The sequence below is a fragment of the Artemia sp. Qi Xiang Cuo genome, chromosome 8 (genome assembly GCF_049724085.1).
Source record: "Artemia sp. Qi Xiang Cuo chromosome 8, ASM4972408v1, whole genome shotgun sequence".
NCBI classification, from domain to species: Eukaryota; Metazoa; Arthropoda; class Branchiopoda; order Anostraca; family Artemiidae; genus Artemia; species Artemia sp. Qi Xiang Cuo.
Window position 1 is genome coordinate 24703565 of NC_142801.1, and position 26075 is coordinate 24729639.

Sequence of the window (26075 nt, forward strand, 5' to 3'; positions counted from 1 at the left end):
GTTCCCCCTCCGAGTCAGTACACCCTAGCAAGAATCCCAGATCCATATTTTTCTCTCCAACTGATAGTAATGAGGTGCTTCAAGTTATCGAATCTCTCTCTAATAGTAGTACACCTGACTTCCTTGGGATAAGTAATAAGCATCTTAGGACCGCATCTTACTGTATTTATCTACCCATTGAGAACACAGATCACTTGTCTTTTACTTATGGAGTCTTCCCAGAAATATTTAGGTCAGTAATTTCTATCCTCATTCACAAGAAAGTCGATCAACCTGAAATAAGTAAGTATCATCCAATGACACTTCTCCAGGTTATATCCAAAGTGCTCGAGAGAATTATTTCCAACGTCTTTCTCCCTTTTCATGTGGGATTAATCCTTCAGAGTTCAGAGTCGTTGATTTGTTTTAATCAATATGGCTTCCGTTCCAAACTTTAAACTGCTCGTGCACTAATATACGCTACACAGTTAATATGTTCCCAACTTGACCATAAAAATACTGTAATTGGTTTATTTCTGGATTTTTCTAAGGCCTTGGACATGGTTGATCACAGTATTTTACTAAGTAAACTCAAGAACATAGGGATTAGTGGAATTCCTTTCTCATGGTTCGGCTCCTATCTCTCTGGTAGAGTACAGAGTGTGAGTCTGAGCGGCATGACCTCGCATTCCCTACCTGTCCGAAGGTGCGTCCCGCAGGGCTCTGTTCTTGGTCCAATACTTTTTCTCCTTTATATTAATGATTTGGTTACAGGCCTGGGTCCATCAGTGCACCCAGTACTTTTTGCTGACGATACCAACTTTTTCATCACCGGCCCTAATTTACCATCCGTCGTCACCTCTGCTCAAATTCTTCTGAATAGAGCACAGGAATGGTCTCTCGTTAACTGCATGACCATTAACAGCAAGAAAAGTCAGGTTGTATTATTTCGAACCCCTTACAAAAAAATGAAGCTCAGCAAGCACTTGGCCTAAAATATTCCACCAATCTCCTCCCGCAGGTCGAAGTCTTGGTGTACACATAGGCTACTCTCTATCATTTGCGGCTTATGTGTTCTGCATCAGAGCAATAATTCTCCGACTGGTAAGTATGATTAATCGTGTGCATAATTTTCTTCCCCCAGATATCCTTGGCACCCTTTATTGCTTTTTCATTTAGCCATATATCTCATAGTGTGGATCTGTTTGGGCAACACTTATCCTTCAGTTACCAATAAATTAAAAACTGCCCAGAACCGTGCCATCAAAGCAGTTTTTCGGCTGCCCCGACTATATCCCACTCAGGACTTGTTCTCCGATTTTGGTATTATTCCTTTGGAACAAATTATTAAAAAATTAAATTTATCCCTTGCATACTCTGCTTACTATAAAAACCTTTCTCCCCAATTGTTATCTTATTTTAATTGGAATAATTCTGAAGGCCTATGTCTCCGTTCATCCAACCGTTCCTTTATTGTCCCCAAGTGTGTCTCTAGCTCCGCCCAGCGATCCCCCATTTATAAATCTATACTTCAAAGGAATATGATACCCTCCAGTATCGAGCTATCCATAAGTTTTCGCACGCTGTATAACAATGTTACTAAACTTTGATCTTATAAATTTATAAATTTTTATAATAAATTTGCTTTAATTTACCCGTGTTTTCTCTTTTTTTTCTGTTTTTTTTTTCTCTTTTTTTTCTCTCTTGTTCATTTTCAATTTTTTGTTGTTATGGTCCTCAACAAGTTCGCTTCCAGGATCCATATTATTATTGGTGTTATGTTTCATCTTGTTTTTATTTCAATAAATTGAAAATAATAAATTGACCTTGGATGGAGACGAAGTTTTTTAACCGTGTAGGGGTTTTTGAATCATCTTTCTTTTCTTTTTAAGTTCTTCGTTTTTGGTTTAAGTGTCTGGTTTTATGAAGCTGACGTAGGTTTTGTTCTATGGGCTTTGTATCGCCTTTATTCATTTTTTTTATTCTTTTTTTTGAAGTTGAGATAATACTGGTGGAATAATGAAAATCCTTTGGTTAGGCAAGGAGATCAAGCTACTTGTAAGGGTTCAATACCATTTTCTTCTTAAAAATTTTCTAGCCTTTAAGCTTACAAGTGAAAGTATAAAGTCTGATTTTTTTTTTTCAAAAGAGGGGACATTACCCATGTAGCTGGTAAAAGGCCCCGGGAGATTATTTAAGGTTTCTACCCCTATCCCTTCGCTACTTGTAAGTTTCTGTTAAGAAAGGTTCTATATCTGTCTTTGCTTGAAAAAAAAGCTTAGTTTATAGAATAATATTTTATGAAAACTTCCTTTTAACAAATGTTTTAAACCAGGTTTAGAACTTTCAAGTTTATTTACAAATATGGACAATAGGGATGTGAAGAGACTGAGACATCAGTGTTGGTAAATACTAAACCCGAAATTTTTGCACATCCTTACACTCAAACTTAGACTGAAAGCCTGTCTGATTTCAGCTTGTAGCATGCCTATTTACGTAGTACCTTCGGTATTTCCACGGTTGAAGGGCATGAAACATGAAAATCTGAGCCTTTCTGGCAATTAGATAATGCGAATAATTTTAATATCTTAGTTCAAATTAATCTGTCACTACACGTGTTAATATTATATTAATATATGTATCATCATATGCCAAAACTCTCTTACCATATCTTAAAATTCTTAGGGTCTTTTTGGAATAATGCAAAACACACCTAATCTTAAAAATGCATTCGCATTTATGCTTATAAAAGAAATAATTGGCCATTTGGAGAAATATATTGACTAAGATGTATTGGACAGAGTACCAAGACAGAATCGAGAAAATAAATATATAGCAACACGAAAACACCAAATTTGTTCACCTTTTGAAGCAAAAACGGGTTGGCAAAACGTTTTGCTTGTTTTATCTGCGATTTGACCTGTTTGGTGCGACTTCTTCGTGCACGTTTCGTTTGATGACTGAAGTGCTAAGTACAAGTCTTTGTTGGATTGTAAATTAGAAATGTGGGGAACAGAGACCCGGCAGATAGTGGTCGCTTTATCATCGCAGGACGACTAGGTATTCAAGTCGCTGATGTCAATATAGAAAAGTACACTTTTTTGTTGTATCTTCTACTGATGTCGAATCACCAATAAAGGGTTGGGCACACGTAGCTGATTTCGGGAACTGATTTCCAAATCAGTTCCGATTTTGAAAGAAATTGAGGTCGATTTGAGCTTGAGGAATTTTCTAGTTTTCGGCGCCAATTTACAAAATCAGCGCTGATTTTCATCATGATCATCACAAAAAAATGGGATACAAATAAATAGTCAGCCAGAGGTTTTTGTAATGAAAGACCCCACTACTGAGCTGAGAACTAAACTGAGAACTCAGCTGAGATCAATCAAGCAACTATTAATAAACTGCAGTTGACTATTTGTGTCCATGATTTTTTGTTTTGAAAATTTTGCGCAATAAATTTTTGAAATACTATAATGGTTTTGGAGTACTAGCTATCGTTGTGTGTTCGACTGGTTGTCAAATTGAATGCGCATTAAAATTCCTAAGGGGCAGGGAAAAGAACCAAAGCCCTAATAAAAAAAAGTCAAAGACTTCTCTGTGTTACAAACTATGTAGCGAGTGAATTCTATAAAACTAGTGCTATTTTTCTTTATACTAGCTTTAAACTAAGATGCTACAGCTTAGAGTCCACACCCTTCTCTTTTGGTCTTTTAATACTATGTTGGACTTTCGTACCTTTTTGTACTTCTCAAGGCACTTAGGGTGGTGACTAGGAGACTGAATCTCTTTTTGGTTCCAGCAGGTTCCATTTCCATTCTCACACCCGTCTTAGGCATATGGGTTAATATTGTCGGAACATAAAGTTTAGCCATATTAGCCACGAGCTCGGCTAAGGTGTATGGGTTAATACTGTCGGAATATAAAGTTTAGCCACACTGGCCACGAATTTACCCTAAGAACCACATGTTTGAATTTTCTCAAAATGTCGTTTTGACACTGTGTCTACGAATTTCCGGTACTAGGAATGGCTCTATTTAAATTAATGCATATTCTGTAATTTCTATACGTCATGGAAAATAACTTGAATATTTTTTCTGAAAGACACGCCCCACCCACATTTCGCTAGCCTTGGGCTGTTTCTCAGCCTCTTCCTACTTGATCCATTGCTCACCGATTTCCATACAATTCTATACAATTTGAATTCTATACAGTCAAAATAAGTTTTGATTCCTATTCAATTGGTGAATTTGACAACCCTTTTGTTGGAAACAGACCCACTTAATTGGAAATCAAGCATTAAGCGTGTACTTATCGCTGCCTACTTATTGCCTTTTGGCTTAGGACACTTGCTTGATCACTTAAGACTATCTTCCACGATTCCTAAATATCCACGAGTCGAAAGAGGTCCAACGTATTCACATTTGTGTGGTTGCGTAGTAGCATGAGGGCTTAAGTCATAAGTCCACTCTAGACTCTTCAATTATGCTCTCTAAAGATCCCCGAGGTGTATATCAGAATAGATCTTGCAAGGTCTGTAACATGAAGCTGAAGAAGGGTCGAGGGATTTCTTGACCTATTATAGGTTCTCCAGTTATGCAGACACATACCCAATCCGTGAAATAAGTATTCATCGTTTTTTGGTTTATGACAGTGATCCTATCATTTAAGACCATTCTCAAATGGATCCCAAAATTTTCATGGGACGAAAAATCTGCAACATGCCTGTAGTTAAGAAGCTGGGGGAATATGCCTGTAGTTTTGAAGCTGGAGGAATGGAGAACTCATGGCATCTGCGATTATGCATACTAAAACCCTTGCATTATCGTGATTTCGACAAGGCATAGCACACCCTTAACTAAATTGTGTGTATGAAGCTCATGCTTTTAATAGGCTGTGTACAACATCTGCAGCCCGTGTACTGGTATTTTGAAGCAATTATGTGGCTAAAATTGCAATTTTCGATGGAAAGTTTTCTTCGCCCTTCCCCCGTGCTGTAAGGATCAAATTTACTATCAAAGGTACATTGTGTGGAGCTAAAATCGTTCTTCTGAAAATGCCTTTCTTGAAATGTTGGTCTGATGCCATGTAGGGCTGTGAGAGTGACTGGGTGTACAAAGGGTGTTTGGAATAAATTGCAATATTGCTTCTTCATAAATTAAATAAAAAAAACAATTTTTTTCATCCGAAAGTAAGAAGCAACATTAAACCGTAAAATGAAGAGAAATTATTCCGTATATGAAGGGGGTTGTCTCCTCGTCAACACCTCGCTCTTTACGCTAAAGTTTGTTAGTAATTTTGAAAAAAAAACTTCTCGTTGTTCAAATTAAACGAACATAGTGTTTCAGAAGTCGTTTTTAAAGAATTGGGAGAAAATTTAAACTTCAGCGTATGGAGTGAGGTGTTGAGGAGGAGGCAAACCCCTTCATATACGGAATAATTTCTGTTCGTTTTATTGTATAATGTTGCTCCTTACTTTCAGTTGAAAAGACTTGTTTTTTTAATTTAATTTCTGATCGTTTTTTAAATAATGCCAGGAAATCTGTCCCCAACTCCACGGAAAAAATCACTCCCCACGAAAATATCCTCTAGACAATTCAATCCCGGTGAAAATTTACCCTGGAGAATTACTCTTAACCACTCTCCGCATAAAATTGAGACGGAAAAGAGAAAGCAAGACATATAAAAAGAATTTTGTATAAGAATTCTGGCAAATTCCTGCTGTGTATAATTTCCCCTGACAAGTTCACTCCTTGGAAAACTCCCTCCCCATGGCAGATTCTCCCGTAGAAAAAAACTTTTGAAATTTTGTCTCCCCCCCCCCCACACGAAAATGTATGCCTACATCCCAATAACAAATACTATGCGCAAACAATGGGAAAATTTTATAACTTAAAGACCTTTCCCCTGGAGCTGTGGGAGGGGGGGGGTCTTGTCATACCCAAAATCATAGTTATTGGGTCTTTCAACTATGATAAACAATATTGCAATCTAAAAATTTTGATGGGACGATTTCGGGAAAAAAGGGGCGGGGAGGGGGCCTAGATGCCCTCTAGTTTGTTCGGTCACTAGAACTTTTAATTTCCGTTTGAGTGAGTCCTCTCCCAATATTCTAGGACCACTTGGTCGATACGATCACTCCTAAAAAAGAAAACAAACACACAAATAAAAACGGACCCGTGATCTTTCTTCTGACAAAAAAAAACAAATTTTTTGTAAATAGGTGCTTGAAACCTTGCAGTATGGTTCTCTGATACGCTGAATCGGATGGTGTTATTTTAATTGACATCACTTGACTTTTAGGGGCTGTTTTCTACTTTTTTTGAAAATCAGGAAAATTTTCTCAGGCTGGTTATCTTTGATGGGTAAGATTAAACTTAATGAAATTTATATAGGCTATTGAAAATATTCTTTTGATATATCTATTGGTATAAAAATTCCGTTTTTTAGAGTTTTGGCTACTATTGAGCCGGGTCGCCCCTTACTTACAGTTCGTGACCACGAACTGTTTGAAACACTCCTACATTGTCACTTTTATTTTTTCGCTTGGTTTATAGCGTATGAACTTGACACCTGGAAAACCCAATTTAAAACCATGCAGGTCAAAATACTAAAGGACAAAAATCATAAAGATTTGACGTCCGAAAGAGAATTGTCTAGACTAAACCCTTTGTTTCCCTTTGCTTCCCCTGCAGACATCCAGTGAAACTCCTGTTAAAAATTTTTTTTTTTTTTTCAACTGCATTTGTCATAGCCCTAGGATTTTTCTTACCTTTTCTGAAAAATGATTTTATTCTACTCACCATAGAAACAAAATGCGATACTTCCCAAAATTTGTCCTCCTCCAGGGATTTTTCTAATTCTCTCCGTGCCTTAGTAATCTTTAAATAACCTCATTCATATTTATACATTATTTTTTTTTTCTTTAGTTGTGAAAGCTTTGTAATCGGGGTAAACTGTATTTATTATCTATAAGTTTTATATATGTCAAACCTAGTTATCAATTTAATCAGGCTATTGAATTTGCAGTGTTGTCATGACAGAAGCCAAGAAAGTGTTCATTTGTTTCCATTTGTTTCGACAGGCAGTGTTCCAAAGATTTCCCGAAGGAGAAAACCCTTGGTTCCTAATAATTTTTAATCCAAAGAGTTGGGGCTTTATCTGTTATACTTTGTTTTCATTCCCTTGGATTCCAGTGGATATACGGGCAGCTGACGTTCTTCTTCTAATAAAATCAATTAGAAAACATTCTCGACTGTGAGGATTACCAAATTGCTCGTGGAAAAAAATTATATTATTTGTTTGAGATGAGAAAAACTAGATCCCTGTAGGTTTAAGGAAAGAGAAGAAAAGATATTACTCTCCTACGATTCCAAGATTAATACTGTGCTTAAATTTCATTTGTTTACACCTGCTACGTATTTTTTTCTAAAAATTACATTATTGCTTATTTCTGGAGAGACCAATAAACCCGCCTTTCAAAAATTTGATTGGTTTTAAAACCTCTATTGTGAAATTTTGAGTCAATAAAAAAAATCGAATTCGTTCTGATTTTTTCTAGTTTGGTATGTTTTTTGCCAGTAAAAAGAACGAACACTTACTGTCTAAAGATTTCCCACACGATAAAAAATCCGAACACATTCGTTTTTTTTTTTTTAATTAACACAAAATTTCACAAAGGGGGTTTTAAATCCAACCAAATTTTTGAAAGGTGGGGTTATTTGTCTTTCCAGAAATAAGCATTAATGAAAGGTATTTAATTTTAAAGTTTACGAGTAGAGTTAACTTTTTAAGTTTTTTTTTATAAGTAAAATCTTTCTTTCTCTATGGTCCGACCTTAACATTCTTTTTATGGTTGGTTAGGTTCAAGTTGGAGCACATGCCTCGACAGTTTTTCGGAAAATAAATTGGAGCAAAAATTTTCGAATTTGAAGCCCTGAAATATTCCACTAAGTCTTTTCACGTCATATGCTAAAAAAGTGTAAACTTAAAGTTTTCTTTTGTATGAAACAAAAGTTTAATTTCTCAGGGATCTAATTTTGTAGCTATATTTTCTGTTTTCCTTGATTTCAGGGTTAAAGTAGAACTGTGTTAATTTCAAGATTTGTTTACGGACAGGGCTTAGGGGTATACTTGTTTAAGAAGCACTTATATTAAGATATATGGAAATTAAGAAACAGAATTAAGTGCTGCCCAGAAATTGGCAATCTTTGGCAAGTCCACGCTATATAGACTTATGCTCTATGTCATGATGTGTCTAGTAATTAAACACTGGCATAATGTGCCAGTCTGTGCTTGAAAAGTGACAGACGTCACAAAAGTTTTTGATACTTATTGATCACTTGGCTATCTTATTCTTATTTTTTTTTTGTTATATTTACTTTTATATTTTATATTTATTAACTGTTTGCCCTATTCAGGCAAAAATAGTTGTTGTCTGGTACATAATAGCATACCAAAGTCATGGTATACGCTGTGCCAGGATTAATTTTGTGTACAACACAAAAAAATGAAATGAAAAATGTGGACACTAAAAATGTAACATGGGTATCGCGAACAAAATAGCATGTTTTAACATGCTATTTCGATATTTGACAGTTTAGAATTTTGACTTCCAATTTTAACCACAATTATATGGAAGGAGTCATTAGTCTCTATAACTGGAGAGCCCACAACAGGGTACTGGGGCCAAAAATACGTTCTCCCTTCTTACTTTATAGATTTTGAATCTGCTCTCTCGATATTTGGTGGCTCTGAGACTATATGGCATTTAAACTTCAGAGAATGGGTTTATGAAACGATCAGATGATCCTTTTGAGCAGACACGTTACCTGTGTGGTGTTTCAATTTGTCCAAAGCTAGTATTTTACGGTTATTTGAGTCACTCATCTATAGTATGGTGCAAAGTTGCAACATGCTGGCTCTAAAACAAAACGTATCATGTAGCCTACGTGTTAAGCAAAAGTTTGTACTTTCAACTACAGCTTCTATTGGGGGAATCTTTTGTCTGTATGTTAGAGTGCCCAAAAATGCCTTAGTAATAATTCAACCATTATATCATAGTAATTTCTAGAATGTATTGAGGGAGTTGATTCGAACGGAAATTTAAAGCTGTAGTACCTTTATTGAGCAACAAAATAGTATTTGACACTGAGAATCGCCTATTCTATCCGTATTTTTTTCCACAAAACAAGACTTTTGGCCCAAGTGAGGCCAGTATGCTGTCAAGTGAAAATTTTGGTACAGCCATTCGTGTCAGCAAAAAATGTCCGATTTCCAGGAAAGTTTATTAGTGTTGCAGAAATTATAGGAACAGAAGTGGTGACGTTTTTATGTTTTATTCTTAACATTTGCATCACAATATTGGAAATCAGACCATTTTTAAAGAAATTATTTTTGTCTAGAAGAATCCTTCGAGTTGTGTCTTTTATTATTTTCAATTTTATGCCCGTCTCTGTATCCTGCTATCGTCCTATTTGAAACCGAACCATGTCGCTTTGCAAATCAATTCTACAGATATTCAAGAAATACGTTCAATAAACCGACCTTCTTTAATGTAAATTTAGTGCTATATTTCTTTCCTTTGATGGCATTAATAACGTTTCAGAGTCATCATTGAAAAAGAATTGATTTTAGAAATTCATCTAAGATACAAAGCTTCAAAAAGGAAATGATAACAGCAAATACTGACAATCTTATTAAAGAACAATAGGTAGATGGATCGATCGTTTTAATAATGGGAAATCATAGCAAATTTTAAATAAGTTTCCGAAGACCTCATTAGACAGAGCTGGCCCACACAAGAGGCTTCATGAGCACAAAGACTTTTAGAAAATTAACCTTGAAAGAGGGAAATTTCTTGTAGTCTGCTTAATTGAGGGGAAAATTGAAAACTCGAATTTTTTAATTTTACTGTGGCGTGAGTTCATGGCAACAATGGAAGTCCAATATTGCTCTTTGAATCATACCATTGGGTAAAAACCACTTTGCAAGCATTATCAGACATGTTATTGTTGAATGTTGCACAGTACACTGCACAAATATATATATATATATATATATATATATATATATATAAATTAAAGATCATTATCTAGTAGTGTCTAGGGTCAATTTAAAGCTGTATTTAGAAAGGGTAACTCCATCCGGGGAGCTATGACGTTGGTAGACTCCAGGATGAGAGTTTGAGAGAATCCAGGAACAGTTGAATACTAAACTAGAATATTTTGAAATTTGACAGTGCAGAAAATTAATGGAATAGTTTTAAGAAAATAGTTAGTATATATACATATATGTTTATATATAACCAGGGCGTATAAAAGTGTGGTTATTGATTTGAAAATTAAAGGTCATTATCTAGTAGTGTCTAGGGTTAATTTAAAGCTGAATTTAGAAAGGGTAACTCCATCCGGGGAGCTATGACGTTGGTAGACTCCAGGATGAGAGTTAGAGAGAATCCAGGAACAGTTGAATGCTAAACTAGAGGATTTAAAATTCGACAGTGCAGAAAATTGATGGAATAGTTTTAGGAACATACTTTGTGAAGTAGCTGATTGTGTCTTAGAGTAGAAAGTTAAAAAACACAGCTAGGATTTTTAGTGATAATGCTTTGTGTTTAATAGAGGAGGAAAGGGTTGTACAAGAATTATTTGAGTGGTATATCATATGAAAATAAGAGGGGTGTGAAAAAAAGTGGAGAAAGCATCAAAACATGGACTAAGGGGGTTTGAAGTAGAGGCCATGGATGAAATTACCGAAGATCTGGGAGATGTAGCCAGACGGCATAATAGTAAATGATAGTACTAGCATGTTAATAAATTGAGAAGGAATAGTCAATCTGGACTTGTCCCAGTTAAAGATAGGAACTGGGCCTTAGTTAGTGATAACGAAAGAGTTAAAGAGAAATGAGTAGTACTTTTTGAGAATATGCTAAACCGTGATAGAGTTACAGGAAAAAATATAGGAAAGAATGAAATTGAGAAGGAATATAGAAATTTTAATAAATTGAGAAGGAACTGTTAATCTGGACTTGTTCCAGTTAAAGATAGGAACGAGGTCACAATTAGTGATAAAGAAAGAGTTAAAGAGAGATGAGTAGAACATTTTGAGAATGTGTTAAACCGTGATAGAATTACAAGCAAAAATATAGGAAAGAATGAAAAATTTTGTGGCACTTTAGACGTGGAGAAAGACTTATTTTGTGAGGAAGAATTAGTGACAGTACTAAAAGGATTAAAAAATAATAACGTCCTAGAGAGTGAGTTTCTTAAATATGGTGGTCATGAGATTAAAAATAAGCTACTGACGATTATGAGTATGATTTTTGAAAAAGGTGAAGTGCTTAGCGATTTTAGGAAAACTAATTAAACCCCTCGATAAGAAAGGTAGTAAGAGTGAGTGTGGTAATTATAGAGGGATTAGCCTCGTTTCTGTGGATAGAAAATTACTTAGTATGATGGTACTTTTGAGACTTTGAGACGCAGTAGATTTTAATAGAAAAACAATGTAGTTTTAGGAAGGGTAGAGGTTGCGTCGACCAAATTTTCAATCTTAGATTAATAAATGAGAAGTGCCTGAGTCGTCAAACACCTTTAGTCCTCATTTTTATTGATTATGATCAAGCGTTTAATTCAGCTGATAGAAGAGCTATGTGCGGCACTGATAGTGCTATGTACAAGAATAACATTACTGCGGTGAAGGTAGGAAATTAGCCTAGTAGCTGGTTTCACATTAAAGGAGTTAAGCAGGGTTGCGTTCTATCCCCATTTATATGGATTATTTTGATAGACTTTGTCCTAAGGAGCGCAGCAAAGGCAATGGGAGAACACGAGATAAAACGGAGAAGTAAAACTCCTTGACTTAAATTATGCTGATGATTTAAGAATCCTAGATGAAAGGTGTTAGCAAAATGGATGAACTTTAAGAGGTTTTGCGAATTCAGAGTGCAAAAATAAATTTGAAGATTAATGTTAAGAAGACTAAGTGGCTAGGATTTAAGCATCATAGATAAAAGGTGTTAGCAAAATGGATGAACTTTTAGAGGTTTTGCGAGTTCATAGTGCAAAAATAAGTTGGAAGATTAATGTTAAGAAGTCTAAGTGGCTAAGGCTAGGAATAAGTGAAGGCGAAAATATGATTCTGGATAACGAGAAGATCTATCAAGTGGACAGCTTCACTTACCCAGGTAGCATTACTAGGAAAAAAGTAGGATGAAGTGAAGATGTTAAAATAGAATAGTCAAGGCCCAGGGTGTTTTTTCACAGTTTGAAAAAAGTTTGGAAGATTTGCTAGTTGTTTTCCAGAGAAATTGCCTACAGATTTTGGTACCCGACTGACTGGTCGTATCTCAAACAGTAGACTGTACGAAAAGGTGGTTCAATCCCACTTTCTAGGACTATAATGAAAGACAGGCTGAGAAGGCTAGGGCATGTTCTGTGGATGAAGGATGACTAAGTGGATGACTAAGAAAGATGACTTAGACTAATTGCCAAAGATTGTTCTCGTCAGCGGACTGTCTAGGGGTAAATAAAAAGTAATTCGTCTCTGGTTGGGATGAGGGGATGTTGCGAGGAAAGATTTGAGGTAAATGGGAACTTCCTGGGAGGGTGCATAGAGGGAGGCTTTGAATAGGTTGGATTGAAGGAGGAGCGTCCGTAGCTGTGTTGATCTCAGGCGGGTTGGTGCTGCAGTGAGGTGTTACTAGTAGTTGTTGTAGTAATATATAATAAATAGCTATACAAAATGAAAAAATTCAGTACTCATTTTTCCTGGAGTTTAAGCTTGTCAGAGAGCTAGTTTCGAAAATAAACAAACCTGTGAAATATATTTCCCTTCCAAGTCGCAGATTTTTTCCATAATAAATACTTTCGATTCATGTAAATTACCACTCCTGATCAACCAGGGGTCTTTAGTGAAATACCACTGGGTCATATGAGTTTTATTTGCTTTGTTTGAGTTTTGTTTGATTTTGTGGAATATATGCTAATATCTAATGGCCTAGTCCACAATAGTCAAATATCTTTCTGTTCACGGGTTTGCGGGTTTATAAGGCGAGAAGAAGGCTTGATCGTCAAAACCACATGACATTAAAGAGTTAAACTTTTAGCCCTTCGCAATTTAAATTTATAGCCCTTCAAAATAAAAACCTGTCGACTTAACTTTTAAGCTACCTTTCTGAAGACAAGCAAAAGAAAACAGATAAAAAAAATTATGAAAAGGCACTAACTTAACAAACCAGAGGAAGAAATTACAAACTACAGCAGAGAGCAAAAAAAAATTGGGACACGCTAACCAACTTCAGAAAGAAAGAACAGGTTAGAGAAAATACAAGATAACCCGTATTAAGTATTAAATCGTTGAAAAATAAATAGAGACTTGTAGCTGCTTACTGCACATCACCAAGCGCTACAGCTGAGCAGACAATCACATATATTTTAGCAATTAGAGTTTTGGAACCAGCAGTTATTTTAGAAATAACTATTAAAGTTTACCATTAATGCTAAAAACTAGATTCAAATTAATTTTGTTTTTCGGCAAAACGATTACTTCGGCTCCGAACAAGATTATATTGACATAAACTACTTTACAAAATTCATGACATCCGTACATTTAAAATTACATGAGGTACCTATTCAGAGCTCTGTATGTCTGTCAGAAAGTATAAATGCCTTGCCAAACAACGTAAAGACACCCACAATCTACACAGCTATGCGGATAAGTATATATAGGGCTAGGAGATAATTTTTTAAATCAACAGTTGTTTTTGAAATGATGCTAAATAAGATAATGGTTTGGAATGCTGCCATCTAATTTCAAGACATCTTTGTGTTTGAAATTCAATATTATACATGTTCAGAACTTAGTCTATCAGAAATTATAAGTGACTCACCAAGTAATTTTGTAATTTTTAGACATCAACAGTCTATGCATGTGAAGATAACCTGGCAGAAAAGTGTATTTTTGGAACCAACAGTTATTCCTGTGATGACAATCAAAAAGGGTTGCTGCTGCTAAAAATCCGGATTATTTTACGAGCTTTATAACAAAAACATTGTTTAGGTTCTGAAAAAAAGGAATAGTTTGATATGCTGTCTTCTAAAACTCAAGACATCTAAGTATTTGAACTTCCATAAGCTACCAATTTTGAACTATAGATGTTCGTCAGAAAACAGCCTGCTAATTAATTTTCTCTCGTCTGAATTCAATTTCACCCGGAATCCAAATCACCTACGTTTAGCTTATAAACACCACATTAACAACTGGCTTTGAGAATGTCCCTACAAAATTCGTTGTGTTAACTTGTGTGCATGGCAGAAATCGGATATGTAATTGGACAGAGTGGGTAACCGACGAATAACAAACGAACTAAATTCGAGTTATTTTTATTTCTTTCTAATCATGTTTGCCAAGCTATAAGCAGTTAATATGAAAAATGTTTGTCAACTCTTAGAAAACCCATGTAACAATACTATATATCCAGCTAAAAAGCATATCAATTCTGCACAAAGTGTTTTTTATTTATGATATTCTTAGCTCTTTTATATTATCCAAACTGGTTAATTGCGATAACCAGGGTAATTTTTAAGCTAACCAGTCTCTAAATGCATATTTTTATAAGTCACTTTTCTTTTTTCCAAATAGGATGGCTATGGAACTGGTGACGATGAAAACTCAATTGCTTTTGACGGATCTCGTAGGCTAATTTGGTATAATGCTCTTCCCGCAAGTCATAGCCTGGATACATGGAAGCCAGGAGACATTGTCGGTTGTTTACTTGACCTTGAATCCCAAGAGATAGATTTTGCTTTAAATGGAAAATGGACAGGACCGCAAAAAGAATTTTTCAACAAGCCTAGGTACGTTCGATTTCTGCACCTCAATTAACTTGGGAGGGGGGGGGGGGTATATTTTCCTTAGTCTGGGTTTTGTTGCTGTTTGTTACGTTCGTACAATAATTGGATGTTATTTTAACTACACACTTTTTTTGCTGAAGAAAAAGTTTAATGGAAAAGAGTTTAATAATTATCTTATTATAATACAAGTGGGTATAATCTTTTTTGCAGAAATAATGTTTGCTGTTAATATAATTCAAAGATTTCATCGAAAGAAAGGATCTTTAAATAAAATGTGAAAAATATTGTTTTTAAAGACGCGAGAGACGCGAGACAATATAACTTAAATACGACTATGCAGAAGGCCTTTTAGAAATGACTTAGACATTTATTTGTTAAAAAAGCATTAGCAGTTATACAAAAGAGAAAATTAGGAAATCTCTTAACAGAATGATGAGTAATATCCATTTATGCTCTAGGCTGTCCACAGGATGGCTTCAGCCCAGTAGAAGGCCAAAAATCATGCTGATGTTCAATTTCTATGATAGAAAACCCACCCCAAATTTTAAGTAAATATAATTTAAATAATTATCATAAAAAAACTACAGTAGACTGGAGATCCCCATTAAATAATCAAATTTTTACCAAAAGTTTAAATCTCAATCCAAAACATTAGCTCTTAAGTATAAAAGCTTTAAGAAATTCACGAATACGATGTTAAAACCTAAAAAGAGTAGAGATTAGGTCAAGAAACTTAAACGAACAGAAATTACTATGAATAAATGAGTAAGCCCAATACGAGCAAACAAAAATGAATAATCAAAGCAAACTTAAAGCAGACAGAAATTACCATGATTAAATAAATGAAACTCAAATCGAAATTTACAATAAATTAATGGTTAAAATGAACTAAAATTATCATAAATATGAGTAGAGCTACTGCAGCATCAAACCTCCTTAAGACTGGTGTCATTTGTGTTTTACTGAAAACAATTGCGAATCGTATGTTTTTAAGCTGCCATAATATCAACAGTAACAAAAATAAATTGAAATAGTAGTCACTTTTGAAAGTAAACAAAAACAGCTTCTTAGGGTAAACACATTTGTGGCTTTCAATTAAGTTTACTACTTTAAAAGGATATTTTTTTTCACTACTTATCCTTTTGATTTTGGTTCATTCAAAATATTGAAAATTAATACCCAAATAAAACTTTTCAAATGACAACTATTAATTTGTGAAGCAGTCACTGCAATCTACTGATGCAATATTTTGGAATGGCAAATCAGTAAATTGTTAGTAGTAAATTGTTGCAGTGAGTTGTTAGTGGTGGTAGTAGTAAATCAATAAATATTCGCAAATTTAATTTCTGCGTATTTGATAGTAATAGATTGAAAAGAAAAAAAAATAGCGATGAAAATTTAATGTGAATTATAAAAATAATATTCGATTGTTTTAAATCCACTAATATTAAAACAAATATCAGAAAGTAGGTTAGTATTCTAAGTGGGTAATTTGGCTGCAAGAGATTTTCATACCGAGAACTAGATAGAACGAATCAAATCATTCTGTTATTCCTTTATTCTACATGGAAGAACAGACGAAAATTGTGTTAATGAAAATTTAACACAAATTTTCATTTGTGTTGCTACCAAAAGAGGTTGTCAGATCTCAAAGAAAATTCATAGTAAGTAAAAGATAGTCTATATTTTCCAACAGTCATTTTTACGGCTTATAAAATTTTTAGTGATTTAGAAAATAACAATAAAATAGTGTAGCCTGCATTTGGTGCTCTTTTTCGATGTGTGGAGGCATAAAGGGGGAATAACAGAAGATTGTTCCCAACAATTCGTGTAAACGTATAAACGTGTAATTCGTGTAAACAAATCGTGTAAAAAATATTTGTTGGTTTTAAATCCACTGATGTTAAAAAAGAAGTCGTTGAAGTTTGATGAGGAGCATTTAATGTTTTAGAGTTAAAATGAAAAAAAGAAAAGCCCTTCAAAATATATTTTGTTTTCAGTAAAATGCAAATAATACTCCAGCTTTAAGGGTGTTCGAAGGGGTGGTACCTCACTCCCATTTTTTGCTAATTTTAGTTTATCTTAGGTTGTATTATGATAATATTTCGTTTATTAGTGTTCTTTTTAAGTTTGATTTGATTATTCATTATAATGTAGTTCGTTTTAGGTTCGATTTATTCGTTTATAGTAATTCCTTCTCGTTTCGGGTTTTGTATCACTATTTACTCTTCTTTAAAAAAATGTTTTTGACTTACGTTTGTTTAAATTATTCGGAAAAAAAACACTAATACTATACCAATACAATAGGTTACTAATAGGATACTAATACAGTTATGATACTAATACAATAGGATACTAATAGGTTACAATAAGATACTAATACAATAGGAAATCATAGGCAGCGCGCTAGCGCTGCCTAAGTAAAGAACGATTTGGGCACAATGTTTTTTTGTTTTTTTTTTTCTCCATACCCGGGCACTTCGTATCAAAGGAGTTGTCGTAGAAACTTAGAAAAGGTCATTTGATTGGAAATTGGAGTGGCTAGTGCCCTTTTTAATAGTCGAAAGTCATTGGAGGGCAACCTGCCCCCCCACCACGCCCGTCTTTCCCCCAAACACATCCAGTCAAAATTTTGAGATAGTCAGTTTGTTCAGCGTAGTTGATTTCCAGATAGAAGATATGTTTTTGAAGAGGACACTCCCCCACAACCCTCGAGCAAGGGTTTTAAGTTATGCCCTGAGGGCATATAAGAACAATGTTGGCACAATGTATCATTTTTTTTTCCTTTAGAACAGGGCACTTCATATGGAAGGGGTCGTCATAGAAACTTCAAAAGGGGCTCATTCGATTAGAAATTGAGAGTTCTAGTGCCCTTTTTAATAGTTAAAAGGTATTGGGGGCAACTAGCCCCCCCCCCACGCCTATCATTTCTCCCAACACATTCGATCATAATTTTGAGATAGTCATTTTGTTTAGCGTAGTTAATTTCCAGATAGAAAATATGTTTTTGAGGAGGGCACTCCTTCACAGCCTTCAGGGCAAAGGTTTTAAGTTATGCCTTGGGGGCATATAAGGTTTTTAAAGAAGGCTTTGTCGTAGAAACTTCAAAAAAGCTCATTCGATTGGAAATTCAAAGGGTTAGTGCCTTTTTAATAGTTGGAAGTGATTGGATAGCGACTAACGCCCCTCTCACGCCCCCCATTTTCCAAAACACATCCAATCAAAATTTTGAGATACCCATTTTGTTCTAGAAATTAGGTCTTTTAGGATGATAACCCCCTTAGAGCCCTCAGTGCAAGGGTTGTAAGTTATGCCCAGGGGGAATATGAAGTTTACATAGAAAGTTGTTGTATAAATCATAGGCAGCTCGATCGCACTGCCTATGTAAAGAACGGGGACACTCGAGAACGAGAAAAGACACTGGGAATAAGTAAAGAGGAGGACACTCCCCCACAACCCCCGGGCAAGGGTTTTAAGTTATGCCCTGGGGGCATATAAGAACGATGTTGGCACAATGTATTAGTTGTTAATTTTAACCTTTAAAGCGGGGCACTTTGTATCGAAGAAGTTGTCGTAGAAACTTCGTAAAGGGCTCATTCAATTCGAAATTAGAGTGGCTTGTGCCCTTTTTAATAGTCGAAAGTAATTGGAAGGCGACTAAGACCCCTTCCACGCCCACCATTTCCCGAAACACATCCAATCAAAATTTTTAGATAGCCATTTTGTTCAGCGTAGTTGATTTCCTGATTTCCAGATAGAAATTATGTTTTTGAGGACAGTCCCCCATAGCCCTTACGGCAAGGGTTTTAAGTTATGCCCTAGATAATTTCGGAGACCACACTGCCTTTCCATGACGATAAAATAAAAGTCCAAAATAGGGATAAAATCCTTTTTAATAGACAGTGTATAGAAAATTCACAAAAAAATACCAGATATTTTGGTCACATATACAGTGAGCGTCATCAGTAATAAAACTAAACTAAAAAAATTTAAACCAAAAGTTTATATACGAAATCAAATAAAACTACATATTTTTTAAATCTTTAATTCTTTTCAAAGCAAAGGTGGAAGCTAGCCTCTTTGATCTTCTTGGATTCGGTTCATTAGCGTTCAATGATATAACATTTGGACAAAGGTCAACTACATTGGGTGGATTGAACTTTACTCTTTCAGGTTTTAATAAATTATCATAGATAGAGTTCAGCCCATATTCACCTTTATTCCGATTCAAAGCAATATTCTTGAATAAGATTTCTTTATTTCAAGAGTTTCACGGAAATTTTGCTTTAAACCTCGATCCCTAGAAATCAAAGAGACATTTTCGAACAAAATAAAATGGTCTCGAAAATTAAAAATATGTTCTGAAAGGGCTGAAGTAAAATATTCAGACTTAGAATCTTGCTTTAAAGCCAACTAATTCGAACCTTAATGCTATAATAATCTCATCACAAGACTCTCTTTAGTATTTCCAACATATAAACTTTCACAAGTACGTGAAATCTGATAGACTCTACTTTGTTGCCCCAATCAAGTTGGATCCTTCCCATAATTTAGGAAACTACCCTAAGTATTACGACTCTTTCAAGCTACACTTAGACCATTGCTTTGTAAAATCCTTTTAAGTTTTTCACTTAGCCCGGGTACATATGGTAATGAACAAAAAACATCCCTCTCCCGAGTTGTCTCCAAGACTTCCTTAGAAATCTCTAGAAACCTTTTTCTTCTTATTAAAACAGTCTGTTTAATTAACCATTCGGTATGGAATTTGCTTATAAGTATTTTCCTTAGAAAAGAAAACTCCTCCTCAAAAAATTTTGGAGAGCAAAGACCAAAAGTCTGATGAGTTTTAAATAAGTTCAACCCAATTATTACTTGGTAAATATGATTGGAACTATAAGACCAGAATCTATTGTTATTTCTCGGTTTTCTGTAAATTTTAAAATCCAAACTATTTTGATTTTTCACAAGAAGAACATCAAGAAAAGGAAGTTTCCTATTCTCTTCTAATTCAACAGTAAACCTTAAATCCCCCCCCCCAACAATTAAGATGTTACAAAAATACTTTTAATTCCTCCTCCCCATAATCCCATGCTGAAATAATGTCATCCATATACCGGACCCAGAAAATATGTTTAAAAAAATATGAATCTAACGCAATTGTTTTAATATTCTCCACAAAAATATTAGCTAATAAAGGGGATAAAGGGGTCCTCATAGGTAAACCATTTATTTGTTCGAAATACTTCCCTCTGAATTGAAAAAAATTAGAGAACTTATTGCACAACCTTACTAAATACATAATTACAGAAACATCCAAATCTGTTTTGCCACTAATCAAATCCAAATTTCTTAACAGCTTTCCTTCTAGAAGAGTTTCGGCTGCTTCTACATCAATATTTGTGTACATTGATACAATGTCGAAGATTTAAAGCAAAGAACTCGAAGAAATTTCTATTTTTTTCTGTTTTTCAACCAAATTCGAAGAATTCTTAATATACGAAATTTTTTTAGACAAAAGTGGTTTACAGATTGACACTAACCATTTGCTCAAAACACTTGTTGGTGACCTTGTACTTGACACAATTGGTCGTAATGGTAGGTTAGGCTTATGAATTTTGGGAAGTCCATATAATTTAGGGCACAAGGGACTATGTGGCAGGCATTTGTAATAAAGTTGAGGTGTAATTTTTCCTTCATCCTTTAAGCACTTCAATTCGTTCTTAAACTTATTTGTAAAGATTTGTAAAGTTTTATTTGTAAAGTCTTCGAATTTGGTTGAAAAATTGAAAAAAGCAGAAATTTCTTCGAGTTCTTTGCTTTCAAGCTTCGACATTGTATGAATGTACACAAATATTGATGTAGAAGCAGCCGAAACTCTTCTAGGAGGAAAGCTGTTAAGAAATTTGGATTTTATTAGTGGCAAAACAGATTTGGAAGTTTCTGTAATTGTGTATTTAGTAAGAATGTGCAATAAGTTCTCTTGTTTTTTCAATTCAGAGGGGAGGATTTCGAACAAATAAATGGTTTACCTATGGGGGCCCCTTTAACCATTTTGATCAACGTAGTTGAAAGTTTTGGAAATTAGGTCTTTAAGGATGACAACCCCTCCCCCCACACCCCTCACGGCAAGGGTTGTAAGTTATGTCCTGGGGGCATATAAGGTTTTTATTGAAAGCGTAGACTCTTCAAAAGGGCTCATTCAATTGGAAATTGAAAGGGCTAGTGCCTTTTTAATAGTTGAAAGTAATTGGACTAGTGTCCCTCTCACGACCGACTAACGCCCACTGTTTTCCCAAACACATCCAATCAAAATTTTGAGACATCCAGTGTGTTCAACGTAGTTGAAAGTTCTGGAAATTAGGTCTTTTAGGATGATAACCCCCTCAGAGCCCTCAGTGCAAGGGTTGTAAGTTATGCCCTGGGGGCATATAAAGTTTATATAGAAATTTGTTATAGAAACTTCAAAAAGGGCTCATTTGATTGGAAATTGAAATTGCCTTTTTTAATAGTCGACAGTGAGAGAGTAATTAACCCGCCTCTTATGCCCATCATTTCTCCAGAAACATTCATTCAAAGTTTAGAGATAGCCATTTTGTTCAACGTAGTTGAAAGTTCTGGAAATTATGTATTTAATGATTAAAAATCTCCCAGAGCCCCAAGGGCACAGGTTGTAAGTTATGCCCTGGCGGCATATAAGGTTTTCAAACAGTTCGTGCTAACGAACTGTAAGTAAGGAGCGACCCGGCTCAATGGTAACAGAAACTAAAAAACGAAATTTTGATACCAATAGATACATTAAAAGAATCAGATTTTAATTCTGATTTCAAATGTATAAGTTTCATCAAGTTTAATCTTACTTATCAAAAGTCACGCGCCTGAGAAAATTTGGCTTATTTTCGAAAAAAGGGGGAAAGACACCCTAAGAGTTATAGAACCTTAACGAAAATCACACCATCATATTCAGCGTATCAGAGAACCCTACTTTAGAGGTTTCAAGCTCCTATCTACAAAAATGTGGAATTTTGCATTTTTTGCCAGAAAGATCACAGATGCGTGTTTATTTTTTTTTTTTTGTTTTTTTTCCCCATGGGTGATCGTATCGACCCAGTGGTCCTAGAATATCGTGGGAGGGCTCATTGGAACGCAAATTAAAAGTTCTAGTGCCCTTTTTAAGTGACCAAAAAAATGAAGTGCAACTAGGCCCCCTCCCACGCTCATTTTTTCCCAGTCACCCAAACGAAATTTTGAGATAGCCATTTTGTTCAGCATGGTCGAAAATATTACAACTTTTAGGATGACTTAATCCCTTAAAGCCCCCAGTGGGAGGGCTTAAAGTTACGAACTTTACCCAATGTTAACATATAGTATTGGTTATTGGGACCCGGCTCAATGGTAACCGAAACTCCAGAAAACGGTATTTTGATACAAATAGATATATCAAAAGAATCAGATTTTAATTCTGATTTCAAATATATAAGTTTCATTAAGTCTACCTACCCATGAAAAGTTACAGGCCTGAGAAAATTTGGCTGATTTTCGAAAAAAGGGGGAAAGACCCCCTAAAAGTTATAGAACCTTAATGAAAATCACACCATCATATTCTGCGTATGGGAATTGAAAGTTCTAGTGCCCTTTTTAAGTGACCAAAAAAATGGAGGGCAACTAGGCCCCCTCCCACGCTCATTTTTTTCCCAAAGTCACCTGATAAAAATTTTGAGATAGCCAATTTGTTCAGCATGTTTGAAAATATTATAAGTATGTATTTTAGGGTGACTTAATCCCCCGAAGTTCCCGGAAGGAGGGCTAAAAGTTATGAACTTTACCCACTGTTTACATATAGTATTGGTTATTGGGAAGTATACAGTACAGACGTTTTGAGGGGAGATTTTTCCTGGTAGTGGAGGGGGGGTTCGGGGGGTATGTGGGAGGATCTTTCCCTGAAGGAAGTTTTCGTGGGGGAAGGGACATTGCTATGAAGGGGACGCCGGACTTCCCAGCATTATTTAAAATAAGATCAGAAATTAAATATTAAAAAACTAAGTTTTTCAACTGCAACAGCAGCAACATCAAAACTTAAAACGAACAGAAAATATTATATATATGATTGGGTTCATCCGCTAGTCAATACCTCACTCTTTAAGCCAGAGATTTTTTAGTACTTTCATAAGAGCAATTTATTCTAATTAACGGCCTTTGTGATTAAGGGATCATTTTTAATGAATTGGAACAAAATTCAAACTTTCGCGTAAAGAGCGAGTTAATGACTAGGGGGCGAACCCCCTAATATACGTATTAAAAATATATGAATATAGAAGTTCGTTACGTAAGTTAATTCGTAAGTTACGTATATTTATTACTAATAAAAACGTTCGTAAATAAAATGAAACAAGTTTCGAGAAAGCCATTTAACCAAATAAAAGTAAATTAATAGGAAAATTTTGTTTTAATTATTCATGTACTGTGAGTCAAGATCAAAACCTGCATTTATTCAAAAACGTTCAAAAATTAAATAAAAAAACAAGTTTTTTTAACTGAAAGTAAGGAGCGACATCAAGGAGGCACACTTGTGCCTCTATAAAGAGGCGACCCACCACAATGTTAAGCGATTTCAGGTCCTAGAGGTTGCAGAGAGACGGCGGTAATTGCATTTTGTAGCCCAAGATCAAACTAAGAAACTTGCAAAATTTCATCCTCCTCCGACTTTATCTTCATGGGGTAAACTGGGCCGGAAGTTTCGACCCTCCCACCACAGCCCCCCTTTAACGTTGTCCGATTGGGCTGAAATTTAGAGGTTAAGCGTTCCTTGAGCCTGGGAGCTTATCCTCAAAATTTTAGCTTAATCCAATCACTCCTTCCCTGTTTTCAAAAAACCAAATATAGCCACTTAAATTTCATCATTTCTTTTTTTTTCTTATCCACGCCTACAGGCCACAGTTGGCAGCTGATCCGGGTGAATGAGGACTCATTCGAAGCAGAATTCGACCTGTTAGGGCCTTTTGATATTTTCAGACCGAAAAAATTATCCCCCGAATTTACATTAACGAAAAACCTCGTTTTCCTATAAGAACCCGCTATAAGCGGGCTCTTATCGTTTTTCTATAAGATCCCGCAAGCCCGCAAGCTGTCAAATCAGCTAACAGTTAGTCAAGTAATAATAAGTAATAAACTGTACAAAAACGTGCAAAAATTTTTTGAAAAAAACTACGTTTTCTACAGAGTTAAAGAGGCTGAGTTACAAGGTCGAACCTTAAAACGTACAGGGACTAGGAGGCAAAGTTGGGGGACTGCCACCCCCAAACCCCCTGCTTTCGCAGCCTTTAAATAAAAAAAAATTCTTTAAACTGAAAGTAAGGAGCGACATTAAATCTTAAAACGAACAGAAATAATTCCGTATATGAAAGGGGCTGTGCCCTCCTCAACGCCTCGCTCTTTACGCTAAAGTTTTACTTTCTCAAAACTCTTTTTTTTAAACAATAAAAACTTTAGCGTAAAGAGCGAGGCGTTGAGGAGGGCACAGCCCCTTTCATATACGGAATAATTTCTGTTCGTTTTAATATTTAATGTCGCTCCTTACTTTCAGTTTAAAGAATTTTTTTTTTATTTAAAGGCTGCGAAAGGGAGGAGTTTGGAGGGGCGGCAGCCCCCCAACTGTGCCTCCTAATCCCTGTACGTTTTAAGGTTCGACCTTGTAACTCAGCCTCTTTAACTCTTTAGAAAACTTAGTTTTTTTCAAATAATTAAAACTTAAAACGAACAGAGATTATTCTATATATGAAAGGGGCTGTTCCCTCCTCAACTCCTTGCTCTTTACGCTAAAGTTTGACTTTCTCACAACTCAATTTTTTTAAACAATAAAAAACTTTAGCGTAAAGAACGAGACGTTAAGGAGGGGACAGCCCCTTTCATATACGGAATAATTTCTGTTCGTTTTAAGTTTTAATGTCGCTCCTTACTGTCAGTTAAAAAAACTTGTTTTTTTATTTATTATAGATAGACTTGTGGCAAAACTTCAAAAAGGGATCAGTCAATTTGAAATTGAAAAAGCTAGTGCGCATTGTGATAGTCGAAAGGGATTGAAGGGTAATTAGCCCCCTATCATGCCCGTCATTCCTTCAAACACATCCAATTCAAGTTGTCATATAGGCATTTTTTTCAGCGTAGTAGAAAGTTCTGGAAATTAGATATTTGAGAATGACAGCCCCCTCAGCACTCAGGGCAAGGGTTGTAAGTTGTGCCCTGGGGGCATATATGATTTTTATTGAAAGTTTTGTCGTAGAAACTTCAAAGGTGATTATACTATTAGTAATTGAAAAGGCCTAGGACCATTTTTAATATTTGAAAGTAATTGGAGAGCAACTATTACACCTCTTATGCCAACCGTTTCCCCAAACACATCAAATCATAATTTTGAGATAGCCATATTGTTTAACGTAGTTGAAAGTTCTGGGAAGTCGGTCTTAGAGGATGACAACCATTCTAACAGAGCTTAAGGTAAGTGTTGTCATTTATGCCCTAGGTGCATGTAAGGTATTTATAGAAAGTGTTGTCCTTTCCAAAAGGGATCATTCGATTGGAAATCGAAAAATCTAGTGCCCTTTTTAATAGTCAAAAGTGATTGGAAGGCTTGACATTTTTTTTTAGTAATGATCGATGTGGGTATAATGTATTAGTTAATGTTGTTGTTGTTGTTTAGACCAGGGCACTTCGTATCGAAGGAGTTGTCGTGGGAATTCGAAAAGGGCTCATTCGACTGAAAATAGAAAGGGCTGATGCCCTTTTAATAGTCGAAAGTGATTGGAGAGCAGCTAATCCCCCTTCCACTCCCATCCTCCCACCCCCACCCTCCCCTTTTCCCATTATTTTTAAAAACTAAATGTTGCCTTAAGATTAAATCAAAATGCACTGTGATAATGATAATTCCCTACGAGACATCTAAGCAGTATTCCAAGAACGACTGAGCGTATTATGTTCAAAGTTTTGGGGCTACTTCTGCTCTTAAAATTTAACCAAACCAAATTGCGTAAGTGTATCCAAGCTATCAAAGAAAGTGAACAGATTTTTCTGCGAATGGTATCATATTTTCCATTTCAGGTCAACTAGAGGAGGTATGAAACTATATTAAACACTAATGTTTGTATCCAGATTTTTAAAGGGTTGCACGTTGTTAAAAACTGCTGAAAATTTTTCTCCAGCATACAAATAGCAGGCCAAACTATAAAGTCTTAAAAAACGAAAAGATTTAAA

The 26075-nt window shown here is 35.3% G+C and overlaps 1 protein-coding gene across 1 annotated transcript in view; it reads left to right on the forward strand.

Annotated features, from left to right (window-relative positions):
* The window catches only part of LOC148949264 (RING finger and SPRY domain-containing protein 1-like), a 314716-nt gene extending 299854 nt beyond the window's left edge, over positions 1-14862 (forward strand). The window contains exon 9 of the mRNA XM_089092665.1: positions 14620-14862. Coding sequence (XP_088948791.1) covers positions 14620-14862 — 243 coding nt within the window. The remainder of the gene's footprint in view (positions 1-14619) is intronic.
* The last annotated feature ends 11213 nt before the right edge of the window (positions 14863-26075 follow it).